Source organism: Sinohyriopsis cumingii, chromosome 6 (assembly GCF_028554795.1).
Source record: "Sinohyriopsis cumingii isolate HCF-2022 chromosome 6, ASM2855479v2, whole genome shotgun sequence".
NCBI classification, from domain to species: Eukaryota; Metazoa; Mollusca; class Bivalvia; order Unionida; family Unionidae; genus Sinohyriopsis; species Sinohyriopsis cumingii.
This window is the reverse complement of record NC_142966.1, coordinates 83,741,490-83,762,083: the sequence shown is the minus strand read 5'-3', so window position 1 is coordinate 83,762,083 and position 20,594 is coordinate 83,741,490. Positions and strand designations below refer to the sequence as shown.

The 20,594-nt window shown below is 36.7% G+C and overlaps 1 protein-coding gene across 1 annotated transcript in view; it reads left to right on the top strand.

The window, feature by feature from the left end:
* The first annotated feature begins 16,523 nt into the window (after nucleotides 1-16,523).
* LOC149797345 (uncharacterized) overlaps nucleotides 16,524-20,594 on the top strand; it is a 37,709-nt gene continuing 33,638 nt past the window's right edge. The window contains exon 1 of the mRNA XM_089960398.1: nucleotides 16,524-16,651. Within this exon, the coding sequence (XP_089816524.1) occupies nucleotides 16,597-16,651 (55 nt within the window). The 5' untranslated portion in view covers nucleotides 16,524-16,596. The remainder of the gene's footprint in view (nucleotides 16,652-20,594) is intronic.

Sequence of the window (20,594 nt, the reverse complement as noted above, 5' to 3'; positions counted from 1 at the left end):
CAAAATCGCAAATAAGACGAAAATATCATCTGATTGCTTGAAGGCACCTGTCGTTCACGCATGATACGTTACTTATTGCAAACTGGCCCAGATTGTATTGTATCCAGGTTAACTATAAGAAGGTATCTTGCAAATAAATGTCATTATTTTAAAGTACATTTAATGTGAGTGCAAATGATAATATTTTTGGTAGCATGGGTTACAAAAGCATTATTAAAGCAAGTTATTATTGTGTATACTATTTGCCCTGCAAACATCAATTATGATTACCTATGGCAAACAAATAGAAGCCCGGGTGATAAACACAACTGGCAGGGAGCAATAAACATTATTTAAACTTACCGACAGGATATCAAATACATAAGTTATTTTATTACAAAGCAAACCAACCCCGGAAACTGACTTTGGTATTTTAGTGCACCGATTTTTTCTTATGAAGTCGGCCGACAAAAAAGGAAGTCAAGTTTGGTTCCTTTGGATTCTTTAAGTGTGCCGATTTGTTTCTATTTTTTTTTATAAAGTCTGCCGACACAGGAGCCAGCATTGATTCTTTTAACCTGTATTAACGGGAATTTTCAAAATAAATTGAAACAATGGAACAGTTTTGAAAGCGACACAATCTAGTGCGTCGTGCTCGCATACATATATAAGGCTGAACAGTAAATTAGTTTTCATTAGTTTCATCTAAATATTCCCTATCCATAGTTTATAGTGTTTTATTTTTCCACAACAAGAAGCATATACTTCGTCATGTAGGGATATATTTACGTCATTTCCGGTTGGCGTTCTCTATAGGTAGGACATCGTAACTAAGGGAAAGAAACAGCATTGTATACTTCTATTTCGAGCAATTAAATTATTATTTCTTCTTTACACTTGATAATTTTTTAATTCTTTTTGTGCGAGTATAACTACTTTTAATCATGTAATGCAAATCTGATGTAAACAGAAATATGTTGGAGTATGTCCGGTGACCTTTAAGATTATTTTACATCCTGAGCTTTACTTGTGTTGCTTCACTTAGACACAACACACACGCACGCACACATTCACACACAGACACGAACAGTCTCGAAATATTGTACAAAAGAACGATTCATTTACAATCCGCAAGGTGTTTTACATTGCCTGTTTGTTTCTTTAATAAGAAATTATAAAATAAAAACTAAGTGAAGTCGAAAGCTGACTAAAGGGTCCACTTTTTCTTCAACTCATCAGTTCTGTTATTCACGATGGCAACATATTTTTTCCAGCTTATTGTACGATAAAACACAGTTTTATAATAGGTAAGATTTGCGATTTTAGATGCTCAACGTGATTGGCATATAACATGTTTTGCAAGCAAGATTAGAAAGTTGACAAGATCATCAATTTTGTTATTTCCTATAAGACATGTTTTCGTGTAGTTTTAAAATTTGGGTTGTAAGTTTGGATCCATTCCACAAATAATTTCTAAAAATGTTCAGTAACTGAACAGTCATAGAATAAGTGCCAGATTTGTTCTGTTCCGTTCTTACAGAAGGTGCATTTATCATTATTACTTAAATTAATCCTTTTCAAAAATTGGTTTGTGGCAATAGTTTTGTGTAGAAATCTAAAATTAAAGCTAATCAGTTTTATATCTTCTTTTACAAAGTTTAGCCAAAACAAAAGAGTTGGACCATTCAGTTACACAAATTGCGCACCAAGCTGTCTGGACCGAGTTTCATATTTGTCATTTGGCAAATGTATCTTGGTTTTTATTAGATCTTTATAAATAAATGTATTCTTTGCTCTTATCTTAAGAAGCGAAATTTCGTCGAGTATTAAGCGTAAAGTATTTCCACTTTCAAAAGAGACAACCAATTTTGTTTTTAATTTTCTTTTTCCACTTCACTGATAGCTTTGATATAAGAGCAAAATACTGTATACAATTATTAGTTTGTGTTGTTTGTTTTATGTCATCAAAACGTAATAGAGGTTCTTGTGCATCAAAAAGGTGTTTAGTAAGTACAACACCGTTTGTTCTCCACCTTCTGTATAATATAACATTGTAAATAGTTACTAAATTATGAATATCTTTAGACAAGTTTTCCTGAACAGTCCATGGTTCATTTTTCCATTGAGATAAAGCATAAATAACATCACGCCAAAAGATATTTATAGTTGTTTTAGAGATTTTTTTTTTTAATTTAGTTTTTCCTAATTTTAATAACTCTCCATAGTTTTCAAATACTTGTTCGGAAACAAGTTTTGCCACAAACCATCTATATTTGGTATAAGTCGCCTAATCCATGAAAGTTTTATATAACACATAAATGAGTGCCAGTGAATCATATTTAATCCCTCTTCCTTAATGGGAGCTATAAGAGTATCTCTTTTTATCCTCTCGCTTTTGCCACCCCAAATGAACCTGAAAAATAATGTATTCAGTTCATTTTTTATTTGGGGTGGAGGACTTGGTACAGCAGAAAAAGATGAATACATTTTGTCAAAATCTAGGATTTTATCAAAGCAATATTTCCAATGACGGATATTTTTATTCTGCTCCACCAGCCGAACAATTTTTATACTTGCTTCAACTTCGTCAAATAATTAAGTTCAACCATATTTTCCAAATTCAAAGAGAAATCTACTTCCAGTAATCTAAAATTGGCAACTGACCATTTAATATCAATTTCAGGATATACTTTTAAATCTGAGTTTTTTAAAATGTTCAATTGAAGTAGCTTTTAATTAAAAACATTGCAGCGCAGAACTGACGCCGAGGCAAAGTCGTTTAAAATCTGCATGGTTGTCTTGAAGGACTAAGGAGAACCGTCTGATAATAAATAAGCGTCATCAGCGTACTGCCATAATTTGAACTCTCTTTCATTATAGAAAATACCTGTAATATTGTGTTCTTTTAGTAGTACTGCAAGAAGTTCAATTCCTATTTTAATGAGTAGGGTGCTAAACGGTCTCTCTGGCGACAACCTCTCTCCAGTTTGAAACATGGGGATGAACGTCCATTTTTAGTGACATAATTTTCAGACTTATTGTAGAATACTATAAACCACCGACAAATAGATTCTCCAAAGTAAAAAGATTTCAGGGCATTTTCCAGAGAGTCTCATTCGACCGAGTCAAAATCTTTTTCAAAGTCTATCAGTATGAGAAGACCAGATTCATTTTTGTTCTCAGGAGCTCTCCACAAAGTCAAGTTGATTCTTGATATCCTGGACTGCTGCTTGGCCATGGAGTGTTTATCATGCAGGGTATTATAAGAGTCAAGCTCCATGTCCTGAACAACATTTCAGTCACCACAAATAATAACAGAAGAATTGTCAAAATTCTATGACAACCTCTTTTAAATTCCTAAAAAAACATTATCATCATTATGCCCGTCTATATTCACCAGCGTAAATATCCGTCCATTAACTGATACATCTAGAAGAATGTATCTGCCATGACCATCACATCTGTTTCTATTACAGCATAATTCAAAATTATTTTTTAAACAGGATTGCAGATTTATATAACCCCATTCAGCATCCCAGTATTTTTCAAGCCCATAATTACTGTGTGTCTTATGTAAACTGATAATGGATGTATTCTTGTGTTTCACCCAGCAGAACAAATCTCTTCTTTTTATATTGAAACTATGTAGATCCCTAACAGTCATTGATACAATTTTAATCTGAGTATCCATTACTAGTTCTGTTTTTGAGTTGAAGTTTGAGAGAGCTTATATAACTAGGCATTAGACAACCAATAGCATAAAAAGAACTCACATACACCCTGGGGTACACTCATACACGCACAACCACAACGTGTTTAAAAAAGTGATTAGTACAATGCCATGCACCGATGGGTACATATATGATGTTGCTCAAAATAAAGACACATGAGGTATGTTCTACACTAGGTGTTGGTATACTAATACACTTTTAACATCAATACAGTATAGCTATATAAGAAAACTATAAAAAGAACACAGCTTATGCTCGTTCAGTTTCTTCCTTTACCAAAAGATTCAAAGCCATTGTATACGAATTCTCCATCTGTTTTTTGGACATGATGTGTGTATAAAGGATAATGAAACACACACACACACACACACACACACACACACACACACACACACACACATGTATGCATTCTTATACAGACACCATTAGTTTCAATCTTATATTTAATGACAAGATGCTGTAAAATTATGAGACCTATTTTTGATGTTATGCTGTTTGTATATGGCCACTGTGGTGACGTGGAACAAAAAGTCAGAAATAAAAACGAACGAATGATTTTACCCGTTTTTCTCACATTTATTAGAGGTCTTCATCTCTTAGGATGAAAAAGGAGTAAAGTTAAATTATATATGCATGGACGGACGAGCAAGAACACGCGCTTGTTTGCTTGTTTTAGATGAGCGTGTTAATGACAAGACGAGGGTTATGATAAAGATCCATCAACGATTATGGTGTTGCTCTTCGTGGTAGAGATGATGATGATGATGATGATGATGATGATGTTTTGGCAGAGATGACGAAGATATTGAAAAAATTGTTGATGATGATATTAACGACCGACATTGCAGTCTTCACAAATGTTTTTATGATATTAGCTTTTCGTGATTGCCTATAGAAAAAATACAGTCGTGGGTGCGCCTGTGTTAGTGGATAGAAGCAAGAGAGATTTTCCGTATGACTCATACCCAACTAGAATTTCAAATCAATTAAAATAAAATTGAAAGTGCAGGTCAAGTATTGGTTTTTCCTTCGATTTGATGCATCTTTAGAAGTTGAGGGAAAACCGATACAGGTCGATGATAACAAATACGGTACCAGTGCCAAAGCGGGATTTGTCAATAACGGTATCATGACGTTGTTCGACAGTGCACGTTGTTCCATCCATTGAAAAGAAATCGAATCATTTCAGGACAATGTTGATGTGGCCACGACAATTCCTAAACTTGCCGGATATGGGGACGATTACGTGAGAACAACTGGCCCAGAAATTATGTTTGTCAAGAATGCAGCTGACAATGCAGATCACAGACCATACACAACCCTCATTGTTCTTCATCATTCTTTTAAGCCGCATGTTGCTGCTCACACCATTGTGTTAACATGACGCCAATCCGAATTTAACCTTGGATTTGCACAACGTCGATCACAACTCATTGGGGATTCAATTAGGTTTTCGTGCGCAATTCTCACATAATTGGTCTTTGCACAGGCGTTCGCAAGGTTATATTTGGAGCCAAACACGCAGTCACCTTGTTTTGTAAGAACAGGAGTTGCTGGTAAGTTGCATTATATACCCAGGCTTTGTGAATGCCGGTGTTATTCCCATCACTGACTACAGAATCACACTTATTTTAGTTTATGCAGTCGGGAACCACTTCCGCGTTGTCATTTCTCACATATACTACAGGCGAACACCCACCAGCTGCTATTACTGGACAGTGTGCGTGCCTAAAAGTACTTAAGTACCTAATAGTCTTACTGCACCAAAACACATATCCATGACGTTTAAAAATGCAAATCGAGATAATAGTGAAGAGTATACCAAAATGATATTTGATATTAGGAGTGGCTGAAGTTTCCTTGCGGTTAAAAGGTCTCCAGGAACCTTTTGAACTGAAGAAATTCGGCTTGACTTTTCAGCAGCCACTCGTAATACTGCACGCGCATATCACAATATGTGGTCTTAGATGGACCAGCATCAAAACATCGACACTGGTTTACAATTTCCCACTGAAACTGTCGTACGTTGTACCACATTTATTACTTTTTATTGGAACATTTTGAGTTGTTTAGACAGTCCGTCGTTGACATATATATCCATGCACAAGTAGCTCCCTTTGGTGCCAATTACTGATGCTATGCTGTGATACTTTCTGAGAAGAATATGCTTTTGGAGGGTGCTGGTGGTCTTGTATGTGTGTGTGTGATTTGAATTTGTAACGTAGCTTTAAAATATTTTCAGTCAGATCGCTACGGTGTCTGCAGTGTGACAGTTTATAGTGATGTCTAGCACTGGGACATCGTGCCGCAGACATAAAGCATGATGTCTCACCCAGTCACATTATCCTGCCACCAGGCCGACCAGTCCTAACACTAACCTCTTAATGCTGAGAGCCAAGCGAGGCAGCTGTTAGTACCATTTTTGTAAGTCTTTGGTATGACTCAGCCGGGGATCGAACCCACGACCTCCCGCGTCCGAGGCGGACGCTTTAATGCTGGTGGTGGAATGAGGATGATCGATGAAACTGTTGAAAATGCATAATTGAACGTGTTACGTATTTTAATAATAACGTTCTATCACAAAAAATTCAAAACGCACTAAAAACAATTGTGGAGTCGCACTAAAGCTTTCTCCTGCAAAATTAACCGGAAATGTCCCCGTTTGTTTGACCGAAACACAGCTGACTCAGCTTAATGCGACCAAACACAATAACGCCTCCGTGACATTAAATTTATTATGGTCAGAGGTGACACAAATGCAAAAGAACGGTAGAGTGATTCCATTCCTTCCAGCGATTCGTTCGTTGTAAGCTGCAGCGGTTGCACAGGCTTCTGCGTTAGGGGCTTTTGAAACTGCATCAGGAATGGCACTGAAGACGGCACTTGGTGCATAGCGCATTGTGGACGTATAAATAAGGATTATCAGGAACGACGAGTCGTCGAGTACCCTCACGCAGAGGTCTCCGATTACTCTGTCACAACAGATGACTAGTCTATTGACCAATCTTGATTTACAGGCGATGGCAAAATCAGTAACACATTTTTGTGGTGTCTTTATGAGAAATTAATATGTTGCAATGATGCCACACACACGTGAAACTGATATAACTGGATTTGACATCAGGACCTGGCACTCACTGGGATACATACATGATGACACCCAAACATCGTTTGTATTTTGACTTGTATGAATTTGCACCACCAGTTGAAGGTTTAAATTACTTAATGAAGGACACAAGTGTCTTACATGGACGGCAACCGTTATTTTATTCAACTGTGCATGTACAAACACAGTTGGCTTTACTCATATGCGGTCATCTTATCATTGAAGCATTGCATTTATTGGAGCATTAACCAACACCACAAGCACTTAATTATATCACATTAAAGTACGTTTAATAATATAAAAAGGTTTGTTAACATTCACAGACGTTACACTGCTATATGACACGGTTTTGATGTGGATCTGAGCTAATTTGTTACCAAAGTGGATTTGTCTAAGTTTACGAGTCATGTTGTTGGTGGTGTTGATCCCGGTGAGCTTGTGATTTTTAGAGATCAAGCTGGCTAACTTGAAACATCTCATGTGGACATTCAAGATATTATTCTCAAGTTGAAAGGCGCATTTGTCGCAAAAATCCTGACTGAGTTCAACACCATGGAGTTTTATTAATCAAAGAAGAGAAACAAATTGAAACGGAACCGTATCAAATGGCCGACTTATTTTTTAAATTTTCATTGATGGTGCTCTACAGTTTCATATTTTGATAGGGTTAGAACGTTTAAGAAAAAGAATTTCCCCGGGTTTCCTCACTGGTTATAAATGTTATTTACATCAGACCATTGTATATCTTGGGTATTATTCAACGAACCTTTACTTACATTTATTTTGGTGTATGATTGATGAGTGTAATATGGGTTATAGAGTATACAGATTGACTTTACTCCAGATGTGTACCTTTCAAAAAAGTGCTAGATCCATTTGGTCATTTTCACTTCCTGAACTTCAGAGGTAAATTGTAAAAAAAGAGCCGATAACGTCTTTTGTATTTTATATATTTGGTAATTCATTCATTGCACTTTCAGAAGCTGGTATTGTCTAGTCTGGCAAAATTAATTTTCCTTATTTTAGTAGGTGCTAAATATAGTGTACTTTAGCCTAATTCAGGCAGATTTTTTAACACAAGGGAGCAGTCATTTTAGTTAGCAGTGTGCTTAGATCATATACATTTTCCACAAGTTTAATATCCAAAGAAATGTCAGCCACATTACATCAAAGTAGCATAGAAGTATGCCAACATTCTCTCTACTGCGCATGTTTCAAATGCAAACAACTTCATCTTACATACACCACTCTCTCAAAAGTACAAAATGGGTTTGCTAAATCTAAAAGTCACATTATAAAGGTGCACGAGCCTACATCATATTTATTTATCATTACGGGATTTAATGGTACGTTGGGTCGATAAGGAATGTTGATAAATGAAAAGCGGCATCTTGATCGTGATTATATACCACCAATACCACTTGTTACTAGGCTGAACAGTGATGTTTATAATTTCTACATAGTTGCATTGTCAGCATCGTTAGTCACCTTGGATGAAATTCAGATTGAAGCACTCAGTATTTATCCTAATGGGTACTTAACTGTCTTTGGTGTTTGTGTTTAAAATTAGATTCTGTCAATGTGTATGAATAATTAAATCTGACCGCGCTGACGTGGTTGCGGAATTTACCGACGGGGTGTTGGATTAGCTGACGTGGTTGCGGAATTTACCGACGGGGTGTTGGATCAGCTGACAGTGGAAGTTAACATCGACAACAATTTCGTTACACTATTGATGAATATCTGCGTCAAAGTGGCGTTACCAAACCCTCATATGAACTGTCATATAATTTTGCTGAGGGTCAAGTAGAAATTGTCACTTGGAACCACCCTGATGTACCAATGCCAAATCAAGGCCAGCTTGGAATCATCTCACGTGCACGTCAAAACGCAGTGGCGTTGACTGCAGCACCAGTTACAAAAACTCACCGGGATTATTTATACAACGTAAGTGGCATTCACCGATGTGTCCACCCCAGTTACATTCACCATCGAATATTTAAAAAAAAAAAACACTGAATCAAATGAGAAAAGAAAGATCATGACTATTATTTGACAAGGGCGCACTTGTTCGAGTAACAATTATTGGATAAAGACGATCGTTAGATGCAAAATGTTTTGCCGGTATCTTTATGTTTTTAATGAAAAGGCCTCCCAACCGTTAGAACACACAATCGCCTGTTCCCAAGACAAAAGTTTTCTATAATCGTATGACAATTGTACCATTGAAAATGGTAGTTGGTTAGAAGTGCGCGTGCGTATTGCACCTGCACGTGATGATGCGACCGGATAAGGTCTGCCTGTCATACAATTAAAATACGTGATTGTATTATTAATAGAAGAACTTTGATGGATCTACAATCTTACAGACGTGAACAAATAATCGAAGCGGAACAACAGCTGCGATATAAAATTACCAAGAGAACTGCGTTGATCATAAAATACAAATGTGGGTGTTGGGTCGTAGACGCTATTTGCGGTCCTGCTGCGGAAACGATTGTTCGTCTTGGTGTGACTGGAATCAGGACCACAACAGCCAGCGAAGGTGCACCAATCGCTATTATTGTCAGGGCTATATCAATAGTAATATGTGTCTGGTGTTGCTAAGAAAATATTTTCAATGCAACTGCATTCACGAGTGGGCGTCTATTCAGAATTGCTGGCTGTCGCAAAGACCTGTCTGAATACGAACAGTAAACTATATTCATTGGCAACTGAGGATAAATTAATTAGTGCGGCTGAGTTTGAAACTTTATTGGCATAAATGAAAAATCACGGACTGTTACGAACACAAATTAGAAACAGTGTGGATTTAGAAAAAGTAAAAGTCGAATTAAAACAACCTTCATGCAAAGGTATGGTTATCGTTTGAAACACTAGCTGCTGCTGAGACAGTAATTTATTTAGTGTATCGGTCTGTCACTATTTTTGATCCATACCGTATGCAATCACTTCTAAATAACAGCACCACGAGCATTATTAACTTGATTGTTGTTTTGCCCTTTTTGGAAACCTTTGTGGCACTGACATCGGTCATAGACTCTGCCACCTTGACTGGGTCACATACGTGGACAATCAAATTGATAAACACGGATGGGTCGCATATGGGCTAAAAACGTCTTTTGGGATAGAGACTATGACAGGTGTCAGGGACACACAGAGGGCCAAGAAAGGGAAAACAGACACTTTTATACTACCAAAGAACTAGTAAACTAAAGCCTTGATCACAAAATCATGTATTAAAACAATATATGACAAGGGATTTTAATTGGAATTACTTCTATTTTGTATGTAAGGCAGGCGATTGGTTTCATGTGTACTCCTTAATAATGCTTCTAAACATCAAGACCTTAAAATATGAATGACTTGGCCGGTTGTTTATTATATATTTTTTTCTGTTAATTTTAATTCAGTTGTCCAGTGATTCACACCCGACCTGCTTTATTCAAAGTAATAATATGACGGCTACAAGTATGTCTGCACTCTGCATTCACAACAGAGGTATTTCAGACGTATCGGGGAAGCCTAGACCATGCACAAAAATTAGTTACAGGTAAATAGGTCATACTCTAGGTATTAGCTTTGATAAAAGCTTGCGATATTTTAGTTGCACTAGGTGATTGCCGTATCGAAACCCACCGATGGATAGGGTAAACCAGGAGTGTTACGAAATATAATTTGTTGAATACTGTTTTTAATTTAAATTTCGATGCCAGCATGCCATAACGGAACCACCAAACCATTATGATGAATCTGTCTGAGCAACGAAAGTTTGACAGTCTTTCCAAGGCCTGCACGACTAATTGTGTTAAAAGGAATGTCGTGCATGGATTGGAGTTCTGTTGAGACATTCGTCCTGGAGGTGACGAGCTGAACGTCTATGGTCCTTTGCTCTTTTCTCAGCCCATCAACTGACTCTTAGGATTGTATGTTGCCTTTCCGCTTGTATAAGTGGACGATGGACGCCTCGTTGTACTCCTACTCAGTATTGGATGTATTTCTGATGACTGTGGCCCATCGATTGTCTTCAAAGCGTCAGATAAGTTCTTCATGTCATTATTGCCTGCGTAGGATTGAATCTCATATGCCTTGTTGCTCATTCATGTGTCATGCAACTTTCTGAGTTTACACTGGATAGTCACCTTGATGCTTTTGAAAACTGCCATCTTAGATGATGAAGTGCCGTCTTCTAAACAGACCTTATGTAGCCCATGGTTTTTATCCTGATTTACCTGTACGACAGCGTCGTTCTCACGAAACCGGTCTTGATGTTTACGTGTGATGAAATAGAGGGTTTTGTATAAAGTTGCGTATTAAGTCGCCAAAAGGATGATAAACGTTCCTCGATGTTCTTGGAGTTCGCATCGATCGTTTCCATTTGGCTGCATAGTTCTTAAAACAAATGCCTATTTTTATTTTTCCAATTTCAATATGGAGACATTGAGCCTATTGGACGCGTTCTTATCTTTTGAACATCTGATAAGCTAACTGTGGATATTGAGCTTGTAGTCAATCCAACCTTCTTCACGTCTTCTGGCCTTTGTCACTTGCAGGGACGGATCAGGTCAAGTGTTGGGGAAGGGCTTGGTTCCAAAACTTCAAAAGAGCCCTGACGTTTCTCAAAAGGGCACCAAAGCAAAAGTCTACGTGTCTGTTTATTCATAGTGTGCATAATACCCAATAAACGTGCGCAAGAATAACACGATGGTCAAATTTCAAGTAACAAGTAACTGTACGTTTGTATGTTTGTGTACTTTTTGTCGAGGGGAAGCTTTCCAGAAACCCAGAGACCCTTTCCTCGTGCCGCTCATGACGTGGACATCCTGTCTCTTCTCCTGACGATGCTCTAGTCAGTGAGATACCAGTGCTTGGAGCGTGGATGCAACCAATATGTGTTGTTGCGGTTTGACAGGCAGAGGACTGTGTAAGGAAGCTGTGTTCAGCGCATTTTCTTAGGAGGAGGAGTGTTCGTTATTGACTGTTGCACTGCCAAAGCCATTTTTATAAATGACACCTGGCCATGTCTGGTGTTCTGTGCCAACTCTAGTATTGAAGTGACCAAGAATGATGAGTTTGTCTGCCTGTTTGTACTTCTGCGAGAAGAGACACAAAGTCTTTATATAATTTGTCATTCATCTCATCTGGGTTGGTAATGCTGGGTGCATGAGAACTAATGATAGTTGCATGTCTTTTGCACACAGTGGAAAATCTCTTTTTTGCCTTCGTTTATTATTCATGTTCTTTGGGAGATTTTGAGCTTACTGGCTAGCTGGAGTTGACGATAAACCCAACACCAGCTTCACGTCGCTCTTCCTAAGAAGATGAAGAAGAAGGTGTGGCCGGCTTTTACTTCGTTATGTTGTTTTTTTTTAGCTAAACAAGTTTCACTAAGTGCAGATATCTGAATAATGATGACCAGTTCTCTACCAATCAGATTTATTCTTTTTTCTCTCAAGTCTATCTGCTGACGCACTTCCATTAGTGCACGCACTTTCCAAGTACCGACTGTGAGTTGCGTCATCTTTGCCTTCTTGTTAGAGTTTAGACCGCTAAGTTGGGATCACCGTCATCCATGGTATGCTAAGGTTAAAGCGACGCGAATAATATTTAGGACACCTACAGCCGCCGATATATCCACACTGCCACTCACCCATCTTCACAGGACATGAATATGCCTGTGGAGAAGGGAATTATATCATAACTTGCGCGTGGGCTTGATTTGAGCTGATGCCATGTGCTGTCCACACTGCTCTTGCGTTCTGCCTTCACTACCGGGAGATGAGCACATCTGCTCGGTTGCCTTATCCTCCAGGCGGGACTTTAAAGAGGGAGCCTGGTGTAGCTGTCCACTCTGGGCCAACAGTCACATATATGACCGTCTATTATTACTTACAGTAGCAGGAGCAACCTGACCTGACCTTCCAATGTTGGTGCTATAAAATACGGGTACTACATGGATGTTTTAACCCGTATCACGTTACTTGCCCAAGGAAACAATAGAAAAATCAAACACATTGAAAATAACCAAACAAAAATAAAACGAAAAACCCGACCCCCCCCCCACCAAAAGTACAACAAACAAACAAAGAATAATCAAGAACAGCAACGGGAGCTTATTCTGAGAATCTCTTGGACCGACCGCAGTTATTGCATTAGTTGATGTATACCGTAGAGATTAAGGTCACCGACGGAAATACACGATAAAGCAAGACATTGTTAACGTACGTTTCTAATCATTAATTTAATAATTCCTCTTGACATTAATATTTTGATTTGGTTTTGTAGAGTTTACGCAATATTCCGGTAGATAACAAGCTATACATTTCCAGCATATTATGACGGTGGAAAACTCGGGAGGAACTAGCGGTCCACGGGAATGTACCGTATAAAAGGCTATATTGATAGGAAATAATGTTAACAATGTTTTCTTATTTTAAATAATATGAAACGATAGAACCATGATGAAATTATCCCGTAATGACAACGATCCCCCTCCTTGGACTATTGATCAATATACTGTATTCCCGTACTGACAACTATCCACCTCCTTAAACTATTGATCAATGTACTGTATTCCTGTATGACGACGATTCCCCTCCTTAGACCTTTGATCAATGAACTGTATTCCCGTAATGACAACTATCCCCCTCCTTAGACTATTGATCAATGTACTGTATTCCCGCAATGACAACTATCCCCCTCCTTAGACTATTGATCAACGTACTGTATTCCCGTACTGACATCTATCCCTCTCCTTAAACTATTGATCATTGTACTGTATTCCTGTAATGACAACGATTCCCCTCCTTAGACTATTGATCAATGAACTGTATTCCCGTAATGACAACTATCCCCCTCCTTAGACTACTGATCAATGAACTGTATTCCCGTAATGACAACTATCCCCCTCCTTAGACTATTGATCAATGAACTGTATTCCCGTAATGACAACGATTCCCCTCCTTAGACTATTGATCAATGTACTGTATTCCCGTACTGACAACTATCCCCCTCCTTAGACTATTGATCAATGTACTTTATTCCCGTAATGACAACTATCCCCTTTTTTAGGCTATTGATCAATGAACTGTATTCCCGTACTGACAACTATCCCCCTCCTTAGACTATTGATCAATGTACCGTATTCCCGTAATGACAACGATTCCCCTCCTTAGACTATTGATCAATGTACTGTATTCCAGTAATGACAAATATCCCCTTTCTTAGGCTATTGATCAATGTCCTGTATTCCCGTAATGACAACTATCCCCCTTCTTAGGCTATTGATCAATGTACTGTATTCCCGTAATGACAACGATTCCCCTCCTTAGACTATTGATCAATGTACTGTATTCCAGTAATGACAAATATCCCCTTTCTTAGGCTATTGATCAATGTCCTGTATTCCCGTAATGACAACTATCCCCCTTCTTAGGCTATTGATCAATGTACTGTATTCCCGTAATGACAACTATCCCCCTCCTTAGACTATTGATCAATGTACTGTATTCCCGTAATGACAACTATCCCCCTTCTTAGGCTATTGATCAATATACTGTATTCCCGTAATGACAACTATCCCCCTTCTTAGGCTATTGATGAATATATTTTATTCACGAGCAAAGCCACAACAGCATACTGACGAGGTTAATGAATTAATTGAACTATTTCATTGAACCAACCATGATTTCAAATGAGAATGAAGATTGTAAAACTGATAGGGGGAAGTTTCAATGTTAGTATTTGGAATATGAAAGCTGGTTATGATTGAGAGGGAATTTAATTAAATTATTATCGAAATGTAAAGCCGTCTGCTAACATGGTTGGCTAATTTCCATTAATTTAAACACAGACTATTTGTTGCAAATAGATACAGTCTAACAATAGTTATAGAGAACTGAGCAACATGCATAAGCTTATTTTGCGTTCTCTTCTCATTCACAAAGTTAACCTGGTTAATGTGTGTTATGACGGCATAACATTGCCGACATTGAAACATGTTATTGAGATTTGTATGAAAGTGCACATACAATATTGTGATAATGTCAAACAGTAATTTACAAGCGCCATATTGCAAATAAAATTAACACAGTGAAGTAAAACGGGATCAAATAAAAAAAATTCGGCACCCCCAATGGAAATATATAGGAAGATGACACATAAATAGCAATACATAACTGTGATATTGCATATAAGTATAAAAATAATGTTGTTACATGTAAATTTAATTTCTTCTGTAGAAAACTGAAAGAAACATTATGTTAGCTGAGACGTTATGACAGGATTCCTAGACTTCGTCAGAGAATATAAGATGTTTTCTTCACATGGGTGTTGTTTTGTTGTTGTTAAATATTCCTGGCACGAGTCTCTTTCTAAGATCTGCATAAAATGGGTATTGTAAAAGAAATAGATATTTATATTCGATTCGGCTTTAATAACACACACACACACACACACACACACACACACACACACACACAGAGTTGATTTTGAGGGACGTCATTGTGTCACCCTTCCTCTATAGCAACAATCTTAGCAGTACATCTGAGTCCAGCGTATGCATTTTGTAGATGGGTAGATAAATAATGGTTGTATTAAACAACGGAAAAAGTATTCGAACATTTATTATAGTGTGATAATTTCACACGGACATCTACCAGGTGCCCATTTCAATATTTCTTTTCTCTTTCTGTAAAATACTTATGTTGTTCTCACACTATCTAAAATGTGCCTTCAGTGACATATGAACTTACTGATAAACATTTAAGCAGTCAAGGGACAAGAAAGTTTAAGAAACAAGAAAGCGAGCGAAAATAAATGTATGTTTTATATTGCATGCTTCTTTCAAACTAAAATCTATTGAGAATTCTCTTAATATTGAATACTATACAGACACGGTGGGGATGTAACGTGTATATTCTCTAAAGGGGCCCCGAGTGGCCGAGTGGTTTAAAGCGCTCTCCATTACGGATCACTGCCATCTCACCTCTGTCTGCGTGGGTTCGAGTTTCCGATTCGGCCAATGTGGGTATGTGAGAAAGCTTGCCAGTAGTTTATCGTGGGTCGGTGGTTCTTTCCGGGATTTTCACGGGTTCTTCCTCCACCATTAATACTGGCCGCCATGTATATCGTGTGCTCAAAAATGGCGTTAAGTCCTAGAACAACAACAACAATATTCTCTAAATGTCTTCTGACAGCGCCAAATACTTATGAAAACTACCAGTTATTTGTAAACATAACGTAATTTTTTTCTTCACTACTAAGAATTGTGTATGCATGTATGCACGCGCGTGAAATATTGAGGATTTTAAAATGCTGTCTAGGGACAAGATACACTTTGACACGATCAGAAAGCTTTCTTTTCAGTCTACAATTTCACGCGCGTATTTTGATGACATTTGATACTTTATGGAGGTCGTAAAGTTTCTAGGTTTTTGTGAAAGAATAATACTCTCTCTTTTCCCTCCCCTTTCATCTCAAAATTCACGAATTACAATCTAATTATTATACTATTTGCTGTGATAGAATGCCACCAAAGAATAAGCCATAACTAATAATAGATTCAGTTCGTGAAAACTGCATTGAAACGGACGCTACTTAGTAAGCAGGAAGCAAGACTCGTGGGAAAGAAACTCTCTGTCCCAGCATACCACGTGTATAGGAGGTGAAATATAACTGTGATGACTGATCAAGGGCAATATTATTGTATATGTTAGTCAACATCGATAGAAGGAGGGTATCATTTGTGGGGAGATTTGATGGGATTATAACACTCCTGAAATGAGGATGACGTTTCCTCAAATGGTTTTTATTTTGGGTCTTCTTGGACCGTTTGGTAAGTCGGCAATTACATATGATAAGAAACAAATAAAACTTAGGTTATTATTATCTTTTTAAGCGAAGTATAAATGTTATGATTGTCATAACTTAAACTGAGAAATAACATTTATTTAATACCCTTACATCAAAATTATCTTGTACAGTGTAAACGATTACTGACATTTCGGACTTGAGGAGAACTCTACACCAACCAATCAGCATACATATTACTTTAAAACCGGCGTTTTGTTTTTTATTCTCCTTGAAGACAACCATTTGATTTAGAGGTCATGTTGTGATGTGGTGGCATACTAATATGTATCAAAAGGAAGACTTATCTGCTTCAATACTATGACAATACAACTTTCTTAATGAAACGTCATTAATATAAAAATATAATTCTATCAACACAACTTATCTATATTCCATATTAATCAATATTTCACAGCATAAACCACTATGGAAACGATTTGTACACCTTATTTTACTTTTGAAACATTGACAACGCTTGCCAAGTCAAGCCGCTTATTACAAACAATATTTCATCCATGCCAAAGCTGTAAACGTTTCCTACCTCTAAAGGGTAATTACATGATTTTCATATTCTGAGTTCTAAAGGGTAATTACATGATTTTCATATTCCTACCTCTAAAGGGTAATTACACGATTTTCATATTCTGAACTCTAAAGGGTAATTACATGATTTTCATATTCTGAGCTCTAAAGGGTAATTACATGATTTTCATATTCCTACCTCTAAAGGGTAAATTACATGATTTTCATATTCTGAGCTCTAAAGGGTAATTACATGATTTTCATATTCTGAGCTCTAAAGGGTAATTACATGATTTTCATATTCTGAGTTCTAAAGGGTAATTACATGATTTTCATATTCCTACCTCTAAAGGGTAATTACATGATTTTCATATTCTGAGCTCTAAAGGGTAATTACATGATTTTCATATTCTGAGCTCTAAAGGGTAATTACATGATTTTCTTATTCTGAGCTCTAAAGGGTAATTACATGATTTTCATATTCTGAGTTCTAAAGGGTAATTACATGATATTCTGAGTTCCATATACATTGATATTCATCGACAAGATTCTCAGCGTTCACACAGTGTAACAGCAAACACATCCCGGATGAAGTATTTAAACAGTGCAACCCCATCCCAATAATTGTTGTAATGAGACCCATCTTTAAATTCTACCCAGATACTGAATTGCCATGAGAATCAATTGCTCATGTGAAATACTTATCAGCGAATTTGTAAACAAATAATCAGTACAGGAATGCAATAAAAAATAACTTAAAGCAGGGATAAACACCAAGTTGATCATTTGTGTTTACTTTTACTGATATTATTGATTATGATAAAATCCCTTCTTGTATTCAAGTAGCTCACTATTCTGCATATTCCGCAAACGAGCCATTTTTATTTTATTTATTTATACAATAGTCAAGGTTATTTCGCTTTTTCAAAAAATAAAAACAAGTGGTTTTGCCTGTTTTATGAAATTGACGTAATGAAGCCATGAGATGAAATATAATTTTTGTCTTACAAGATGAATGTGGTATTTACGCAGGAAAAGATCATTATGTTTTTTATATACCGAACTTTTGCTTTTGAATCTAAGATTTGAAGACATTATCATTCTTCAGGACATCGTTCCAACCCCCTTTTCGTTAGCTAATCTCAATATTAATCGTATTAATTCGCTGATAATAAACTATATCAAGGATTTGAGAGAGCGGAGGTTTAGTGATAGTATAACATGCTGAAGTAAGTTAAGCTTTTAACATTTTGTAAGCTATTCAATCCAATCTGACTACAGTAAGTTAACTTGACATTTTGTAAGCTATTCAATCCAGTTTGACTGCAGTAAGTTAACTTGACATTTTGTAAGCTATTCAATCCAATCTGACTACAGTAAGTTAACTTGACATTTTGTAAGCTATTCAATCCAATCTGACTGCAGTAAGTTAACTTGACATCTTGTAAGCTGTTCAATCCAGTTTGACTGCAGTAAGTTAACTTGACATTTTGTAAGCTATTCAATCCAATCTGACTGCAGTAAGTTAACTTGACATCTTGTAAGCTGTTCAATCTAGTTTGACTGCAGTAAGTTAACTTGACATTTTGTAAGCTGTTCAGTCCAATCTGACTGCAGTAAGTTAACTTGACATTTTGTAAGCTATTCAATCCAACCTGACTGCAGCAAGTTAACTTGACATTTTGTAAGCTATTCAGTCCAATCTGACTGCAGTAAGTTAACTTGACATTTTGTAAGCTATTCAATCCAATCTGACTACAGTACGTTAACTTGACATTTTGTAAGCTATTCAATCCAATCTGACTGCAGTAAGTTAACTTGACATTTTGTAAGCTATTCAATCCAATCTGACTACAGTACGTTAACTTGACATTTTGTAAGCTATTCAATCCAATCTGACTACAGTAAGTTAACTTGACATTTTGTAAGCTATTCAATCCAATCTGACTGCAGTAAGTTAACTTGACATTTTGTAAGCTATTCAATCCAATCTGACTACAGTACGTTAACTTGACATTTTGTAAGCTATTCAATCCAATCTGACTGCAGTAAGTTAACTTGACATTTTGTAAGCTATTCAATCCAATCTGACTTCAGTACGTTAACTTGACATTTTGTAAGCTATTACATCCAATTTGACTACAAAGTTAACTTGACATTTTGTAAGCTATTCAATCCAATCTGACTACAGTAAGTTAACTTGACATTTTGTAAGCTGTTCAGTCCAATCTGACTGCAGTAAGTTAACTTGACATTTTGTAAGCTGTTAAATCCAATCTGACTGCAGTAAGTTAACGTGACATTTTGTAAGCTGTTCAATCCAATCTGACTACAGTAAGTTAACTTGACATTTTGTAAGCTATTCAATCTAATCTGACTGCAGTAAGTTAACTTGACATTTTGTAAGCTGTTCAGTCCAATCTGACTACAGTAAGTTAACTTGACATTTTGTAAGCTATTCAATCCAGTTTGACTGCAGTAAGTTAACTTGACATTTTGTAAGCTATTCAATCCAATCTGACTACAGTAAGTTAACTTGACATTTTGTAAGCTATTCAATCCAATCTGACTGCAGTAAGTTAACTTGACATCTTGTAAGCTGTTCAATCCAGTTTGACTGCAGTAAGTTAACTTGACATTTTGTAAGCTATTCAATCCAATCTGACTGCAGTAAGTTAACTTGACATCTTGTAAGCTGTTCAATCTAGTTTGACTGCAGTAAGTTAACTTGACATTTTGTAAGCTGTTCAGTCCAATCTGACTGCAGTAAGTTAACTTGACATTTTGTAAGCTATTCAATCCAACCTGACTGCAGCAAGTTAACTTGACATTTTGTAAGCTATTCAGTCCAATCTGACTGCAGTAAGTTAACTTGACATTTTGTAAGCTATTCAATCCAATCTGACTACAGTACGTTAACTTGACATTTTGTAAGCTATTCAATCCAATCTGACTGCAGTAAGTTAACTTGACATTTTGTAAGCTATTCAATCCAATCTGACTACAGTACGTTAACTTGACATTTTGTAAGCTATTCAATCCAATCTGACTACAGTAAGTTAACTTGACATTTTGTAAGCTATTCAATCCAATCTGACTGCAGTAAGTTAACTTGACATTTTGTAAGCTATTCAATCCAATCTGACTACAGTACGTTAACTTGACATTTTGTAAGCTATTCAATCCAATCTGACTGCAGTAAGTTAACTTGACATTTTGTAAGCTATTCAATCCAATCTGACTTCAGTACGTTAACTTGACATTTTGTAAGCTATTACATCCAATTTGACTACAAAGTTAACTTGACATTTTGTAAGCTATTCAATCCAATCTGACTACAGTAAGTTAACTTGACATTTTGTAAGCTGTTCAGTCCAATCTGACTGCAGTAAGTTAACTTGACA